Source organism: Perna viridis, chromosome 7 (assembly GCF_037379345.1).
Source record: "Perna viridis isolate PV_CMFRI_1.1 ecotype Kerala chromosome 7, ASM3737934v1, whole genome shotgun sequence".
Lineage (NCBI taxonomy): Eukaryota > Metazoa > Mollusca > Bivalvia > Mytilida > Mytilidae > Perna > Perna viridis.
Window position 1 is genome coordinate 2,377,478 of NC_142451.1, and position 8,558 is coordinate 2,386,035.

General features: G+C 33.0%; 1 protein-coding gene across 1 annotated transcript; it reads left to right on the forward strand.

Moving 5' to 3' along the window:
- The first annotated feature begins 2,178 nt into the window (after positions 1-2,178).
- LOC148610942 (uncharacterized) lies at positions 2,179-6,161 on the forward strand. Its single transcript, XM_088590884.1, has 3 exons — positions 2,179-2,398; positions 4,816-4,960; positions 5,437-6,161. The coding sequence occupies exons 1-3, from the start codon at positions 2,269-2,271 to the stop codon at positions 5,846-5,848; spliced, it is 687 nt and encodes a 228-aa protein (XP_088447010.1). The 5' UTR covers positions 2,179-2,268; the 3' UTR covers positions 5,849-6,161.
- The last annotated feature ends 2,397 nt before the right edge of the window (positions 6,162-8,558 follow it).

Sequence of the window (8,558 nt, forward strand, 5' to 3'; positions counted from 1 at the left end):
AATGGTATACGGAGTGTTGAATGTAAACAGAAATATCAATATTCTAAGCCCATGAAACCTGAAGAACAGATATATATTGAATGAATTATCCGCCTAATGAAGGCTAGTAACACAACATAAACTACAGTATCAATATCGTCACATAAAGGCATTATCAACTTTGTAAACAGCAACAATAAACATTCATCTTTCAATTACTAGATCGACCGAGTGAAAAGTAATTGTTGCCAAATTAACATCAGGGACACTTTTGTCAATGAATTATCAATTCGTAAAGAAAATGGTTTCCATTTATTCCTATATGGATATTGGATATGGTGAATATGCCAAAGAGTAATCAAGGGAACAAGATTTTATCGGAAATCAAAAGAATGTAATCCAGAGACAAAGACCAGACATGTAAAACAGACACACACTGCAAATAACATATTATAACCAAAATAATACATACAAAGTAATAAAAGTAAAGAAGCAACTCGGACTCCACTAAAAACTGGGAGCATGGAGCAGGTGCACCGGTAGGGAAAGCGTCCTTTGATTTTCTAGAAACACCCGCGGAGCTGCTCGTAAAATGTCAAGTCCGGGATTGACGAGACAACAACCCCACCGGGTTGTCTATTTCTAGTCTATGTGTAAATATAAATGTGTTTCATTTTATAAATTATAGAACTTTTTTCATAGGCTTCTTTGCTATTTAGATCATATTCAATCAATATTTCAATCATTTCACGTTTTATAAATAAAATTCAAACACAGAATTAACATCATGTCAATACCTTCGCGAGTGTTTATAGATAAGCAGAGGATACTTACCCTATCGGTGCTCTTGATCCATAGTTGGAGTTTTAAGTGGACTCCGTGTTGTTTATTTATTCTTCTGTTTGTTTTCGTGTTTTGTATGTTTTCTTGTCTTTATCTCCGGTTGTTAATATTCTGTTCTTCGTTCTAACCATGGTCTTTGCTTTTACCTTGTATGTGTACATGTATATTATTTTAATTGAAGGTCTTGTAGTTCATTTCGTTCCGGTGGTTGTTACTTGGCCTCTGTTATCTTCCATTCAAAATATTATTTTTAGGCACTGACCATGTTTATCTAAAAGGGAGCCTGGAATTTGATGTCAAATACAATTTTTTTTTCGTGCAAGCGCAAAATGTTTATTTATTTTTCATCAGCAACCTAAATCAATATTTTTATTTGAAAACCTGCCTTGTCAAGTAATGTAGTAAATATAGAGTCATTGTTTTTGTTTTTCTCTATGGATAAGTAAAAATTTGGAACATTGTATCTTTTTTTCAAAAAAAATCCCAATGATAATGTTACATAAATTGCATGTATAAACAATTGTACAAGTATTGAAATTATAACCTGGAGGCAGAACATTTGTAAAAATAATCTTTACAAAAGATAAATTTCCTAGTATATCAAGATTCCTTGAAGAAAAAAAGCTTTGAATGCATGACACTAAACCGGCAAAAATTATTTTCCATCTTTTTCGAAAAAAAAAAAAAATATAAATTATACCAGAATGGCACTCATCACCAATATTACGTGATGTACACAGTGTACAAAAACGATCTTGTCTGGGAATACATCTCTCTGCTAAATAATTTTTTTTCAAAGCAAAGAGCAAACATAGTATGAAGAATTATTTCACTTAAATTGTTTCGATAGATGTACAGGTAAAATCCCAAGTCCTACATAACATAGCCCCTAGAATCTAGTGTCAAAGTATGGTTTTCGACAACTTATGCTTTTAGTCTGAGGGGTGCAAGTTAACACATTTGCCACATAAAACGTTTTGTTAAGTTCTATAGCATTGAATGCATGGTAATGTGAATCTCGCGAAGTCTTGAGAAGTCAGAATATTTTATTCTTCTTTCTTTTTCTTTCGGTTTCGTTTCGTGTTTTCTTTTAATTGGTCTTGACTACTCTTGATGATTAATTGTCGTAAAAACAAACAAAAATAATTGACGTAAATAACAATAATTAATACTTCATAGAATCTACTAAGAGCTTTCATGTGTATTTGGTCCAATAAACAATTAGGTATTATCAATTACTAACTTAAAACCGAGAAAATAACCTATAACACGAAAATCATGTCAACCGATTTGTGTAACAATAATTTGTCATAAAGCAATCCCCCTTAATTAATCATGTCACTTAACTGACAACAGAGAGTAGTAACTGCAGCTGGGGGTCACAAAGATCCAGTCAGGGAAAATAAGTACCACTTTAAATGCTTACACATCTGTTAACCAGTCTGTATGCAGTCGACGGTCCCATGTAGCAAGACATCGAAGAAAATGATTTTACTATTTCTGATTATTTCGGTTTTTGGAGTTATACAAACTCATGGACAGTGTGATTACACGCCAATAAAAACAGATGTCTCAGGTAGGATTATATAAATTCATTTTTTTTCTTTAAAGGATAACTTTTTAAATGATGATAATTAAATAGGAAATATTTTTGAAAATTGTTTTGTATGCAAATTGAATGGTCTCATTTCTTAATTTGCACTAAGTTGATATTTAAACAGCTTTTTGTTTAAGTTCCAGGCTATGTTTTAACTTGCTTTAGAATTACACAAGTAATATGAAAGATTTTGTTTCCGGTAAATCAACACTGAAAATTATCTCAATAATATTATACGAACTATTTACAAATAACCTGTCCCTTTATGGCTCGTATCATAAATTCTAGTCTATTGATTAGGAACGTGGCCCTGTTACTTTTCATTTGTGTATGAATAGAGAAAATTTACGTAACATTTTTTTTTTCAATTCTTAGCGCTGCATCAATAATTCAATGGTTTTCCATTCTATTCAGTGCAGATCTAAGAGCAAAAACACGTCAAGTATTTGATAACATAGAATGAGGGATATTCAGCATTTGATAGTTTGAGTTTATATCGATGTAAAATCAGGAAGAAATTTAGGAATGGTGATACATATAACAAACTGACGGAACTTCCTGTGGTTTAAGAGTAATCAAGGGAACCAAGGTTATAGCTTTAAATGCATTAAATACCTCCAGAAAAAACCAAATCCCTATACATCCTGGACGTTGATAATAAAAAAGTTTCGCAAACAAATTGTATCACAACGTGTGTGATTGAGATGTACAAAACTCTGATTACGAAAGCATTTTGAAATATTCCCTCGCTAAGTTGCCGCTTTAAAAAGAGTCTGTCTGTTATTCTCGATGGTCGGTTATTATATTAAAAGCGAAAAAATTAATACTTATAGACTACGATTTGCTCAACTTAACAAAAAAATCTTGAAAGGAGTTCAACCGGTCCTTCGTGTATATAAATAAAAGCCGTTTTAGCATAGAACTCCAATGCACATTTAGCCTTTCAATATAATTGTTTGCATTCAACCATTGAATACCATACCAGGAAGTACATATGATATCCACACTTAAAGCTTATATATTTACTTTTTCACAATAGTTACCACTAGCTATACATAAATTCTATTAGCATTTTATGGAAAAATACAAGAAATCCAATTAAAATTGAATAATGATAGAATTTTTTCCCTGCTTGTACACACTTTCATTGCATATTATTGAGAAGAAAATGTACATTATTCATAAAAATGTCCCATTAATTGTTTTTAAAGTTACCTATAGTCTTTCGTAGCTCTTTACAGAGTTCTTGATTTATAAAATTATCTGAGTGCTTTTATTCTACATGTTATTTTATAAGAGATGAGACTCAAGCGACATAGGATATACCCCTATGCATGTGACAGAACAAACACGTTCTATTATTGTTATCTAAACAGTATTAGTGTTCGGTAAGTCTTTTTCTTTGCGTTAGGCTGCTCACATGCCAAAAATGGCCATGAAATATTAGGATAAAGTTTAAATTAGTGCTTAAGTAAAGAATGCCCTTTATCATTTACAAAATACTTAACGAATAAAAAATGTCTTCCGTGTACAATTTAACTGATCTGTAAACAAACAATAGACCATTAGTATATAATTTTTTCCACATAAATGACAATGCGTGTATTGTATGACAGATCCGTTATTTCTCGGTCATTTCTACTTATAATACGTATAAAACTATTAAATACACATGCACAAAGTTCATGTCATAACATTAGACATAATTGATAATTATATAATATTGTGAAGGTGAATTAATGTGAATGTAATGGTCTTTGTCTGTAATGAGTCAGTCTGACAACCTTTTTATATCCTGCTGACCCCGGGAAAATAAAAATAAATAGGTAACCCGGGGAAATAAAAATAAATAGGGGTAAATATATCTGTAAGAAAAATCATATATAACTACAGATAATCTGACGGAAGTAAAAGGAACAATGATTTGTAAGGTAAGAAAAAGAACGTCATTTATACTGGCTAGACACAGAAAATGGACAAACACAACAAAGAACACGATACAACAAAAATGACGCACACATAGAAACAAAAATAAATGACCTGGACTCCACGAAAAAAAAAACTGGAAGAATGGACCAGGTGCATTGGTAAGGTAAGCGTCCTCTGCTTTTCTAGATAGGCAAAACGATGTATAGTGAACATCTCAATTTAGTGAAAATAATTAAGATATCCTTGACTTGTTATTAACATTTTTAATTGTTGTATGCATTAAGCTTGAACAACATTTCAATTCATCAAATGCTCCAATAGCTCGGTAAGTTGGCAGACTACCCCAGTACTTGATCTATTACTCTTAAAACAATAATGTGCCTGCCGAAGTGTTTAAATTTTCTTACTCTTAAAACAATGTTGTGCCTGCCAAAGTGTTTAAATTTTCTGTTTATTATCTATTTTAGCTTTAGGAACCAGAAGAAGCTACTGTGAGTACCAGATCAAAAGTGGTACAAACGTTGCAACCATGAAAATTCTTCCAGAGACAACATTTCGTACATTAGATTGTCATTCCTGTACATGTAGCCATCGGGGAATGCAGTGTTGTCCGTAAGTCTGATTATACCTTCATGCACATCCCCAGTTAATACTTCCATGTATAATTAGATAGTTGAAATAATTGCATTCTCTTTATAATGTTATCTCGAATGAATGTTTATAAAGGAACATTTCAACGTTTTAGTTTCATTAAGCTTTTTTTATTGTATTGTCAAAGGTAACCAACAATCGCCTATGTTAAAGATAAAAATAGATTCTAAACAATTACACACAAGGAGAAAAAGGGCAGACTCTTTCATTGACTCGGTCTAAACGGATGAAAAAAAATATCCAGGAAGATTGCTATTCCAAATATAATATTTATTTTTAAATCGTGGGGTAATAAAAATATAAATTTTGGAGTCTTTCCGGCAGTGGAAAGTTTTGGATACATCTGTCTTGGTGTGCAACACCCTATTTGTACTATTTTTTGTTGGCTTCCTTTCTTTTCAACAAAAGGAAAAGTAGTTATTGCTTGTTATTTACAGTACAAACAGAGATCCACGGAGTCTGCGCGTACCACCACATTGTAGAATCATCATGGATGGATGTACACCAACCCCTGTGAAAAAGGCAGACAATAGAACTGACTGTTACTCCGCTCAACCAGTCCAAGTTGTCAGAGAAAATAGACACAGAATCAACCGAGTGCTTAAAACATTTAACCAGATAAACAGGTACAGAAAACAACAACAAGTCAGAGGAGGCGAAGCACCAGAATCACCGAACATGGACGAAATCATGTTGATGATGGCCATTTCCGGTGCCTTTGATAATCCGTACTCACCTGTCGGGACCGCAGGACCAGTAGGAGGCCAGGGACCTGCTGGACCAGATCCACCATTCATGCCCATGAATGATTTAATGCCGTTTATGATGATGGGGATGTTAGGGTCATGATTTTGTTGCAATATGACAATCGTTATTTATTTGATTCCTTTATAAATGCCAAATACCTTAATCACAACAATCACATGATATTATTGGCATCATTCTGAAATATACTTCGTTGAAACATGGACATTGTGAATTTAACTTCATCCGAACACAAGGCTTGTGCACCGATACGGTGGAATAACATCGTTTTATCTAAAATCACGCTAAATAACACTTATTACAAGAAAAGCATGAAGATCTTTGAACAGTTACACGCAGAGGTTTAGTGTTACATACGAGAAAAATATGTCAATTTAAAAATAAAATTTGATTGAAATCATTTGTTATCAATGAAGACTATTGTCTACATTTATACACATACTACACTTACTATATCAATCTGAGGTTATAAGACAACCTTCAAGAGAACATGCATTTTTTTTAAAGCTGTTACATGTAAAATGAAACAATGTTTCACGACATCTATTACAATTGTATTGCTTTACAGTAGCGGATCCAGGGAAAGATGGTCCGGGGTTGTTGGAATTGGACGAAAATTAACATATAATCGCCTGGAATCCTGGATCCGTCCCTGGTTTAGTTCGTTGTACTCAAAACACTCCTTTCGTATAACATAATTTGTCACATCAAATCATAACGCGCAGGGATACAGATAAATGTAGGCATATTACTATCACGCCATTACCACATGTTCAAGGGGTACAAATTTCACAAATCAACAATCACGAGACACTTGTAGATAACTGAACTATATATACAACAGTTAAACTCTTAATACAGAACAAATCATGCTCTTCTGTCAGTGTAGCAGAAGAGCTGTAAAACCAATCAAACTACAAAGCCCCGCCGTGAGTGAATTTGTGACAAACAATGCCCAAAATAGTTAAAAACGTAAACAAAACTGTCATAAAACCTGACACGCGTTTTGTGGAAATGGACATTTGTTAATGCTAGGACTGGACTACGTGGGTTAGATAATAAGGGACTCGAAGTGAATGAACAGTCGAATCTATAACTTACTCTTAAGAGTGCGCGTAAATTTAAATACAATCGTAAATTGCTCGCGTTTTGTGAAAATGGACTGTCGTATAGGACTTTGAAGTGCGATTGTTGATAGATAGGGACTGTAGCATATTAACTGCTATAAATGAAATGCTTTTATAAAAGTGTGCGTAAAACTGAATTTCTAGATATTTGTATAAATTGCGTAAAACTCCAACTGTTTTTATAATGGACTTGGTAGGACGCATTGGACCGTCCTTTTGACTCCCAAGGGCCAACCACTGATCGGTGAAAATCTATCTTCAAGGTAATGTTTAGGGGAAAATCATATGAATCTTCAAAAATCTATACTGAAGGGGTGAAATTTATTTGTCTGCTCAGAAATTGTTTATGTTCAAAACATATGGGTGAACATTTTTTACTGCATTTGAACCATTAGCGCTTCAATTTAATTTTGAATAACTTCAAATGCATGTCAAACAGGGTTTGTAGTTAAAATTGTTTTGTTACGAAATTTCATTTTTTTATATTTCGTATCAAAGGAATGTCTTCAAATAGCAAAATCAACAATTTACATTCAAATAGAAGTAATTGTGGACAAATATGACGGATCCAGAGATTCACGAAAGAAAGGGCCCTGACCCCGGGTCTTATATTTTTCTAAAGAAAAAATAGGGAAAATATGCAGATGTATTCACATATGTTATAAATACAATGCTAAATAACGAACTTGCCTGATTGTTAATTGAACTATATTGCCTTCTGAGTATTTTTCAATGTTTCAACTGAAAAAATATAATATTAAACAAGGTTAAGTTCATTAAGGAGGCCCCTGGGTCCGCCTAATGACAGCAAGGTGTGACCTAAGCGCGGTGGTAAGAAAAAATTAAACATTATGTTTATTGATATATTTAAGCATAATTTCCCAATGTATACTTTGCTACTGTCCTAAAACTAAACATTTCTGTGAAAATTTCGTAAAATATTACATAAAGTTTGAGCCTCCCTCGCTATTTTACTCTTAAGGATAATTATTTTGCAATTGTATAACATGTACGTTCATAAAACCACACGAGTAGTTAGAGAGGTGCTTTCTGTATTTAGCGTGCAGTTTGCGTAAAATAAGACCAAGCCAAAAAAAAGTAATTATACTGTAGATAACAGGCCATAGTAAAATTGTCTATTTTGTCAAAGTGGAGAAAGTACCCCAGATCTAGAACAAAATATATTAAGATCAAATGCTACCGCATCCGTACTAGATCTGTACATACAGATGTAATTATCATACTATTGGCGAGCTAGATCGTGATCCATAGATAGTAAGTGTACTGGGCTTGTGACAGTATTTTGGGTCTCAATCTCTTTTATAATAGTAATAAAGCAAATATTTGAGAGAAATGTTCATACGACTACCATCAAATTACTATTCATATACAAATAAAACAGAAATTCCAACACAATGTATCGACTGGTTCTTACAAAATAATACAGTCTTAAGGGCTTCTATAAACAAGTCTGGAAAACCAACTACTATAAGTCAATGCGGCACGCATGGTAATAGGAACATATAAGAAAATTTGGGATAAGAAAAACCCCGTTTAGGCAAGCTTGTTTAAATTGGACAATGAATATTAGTATTGTCAAAGTTAAGAACGTACATGTACATTCTATAAATGTTGTATCTGATACTACGAAAAATAACGATGTGGGC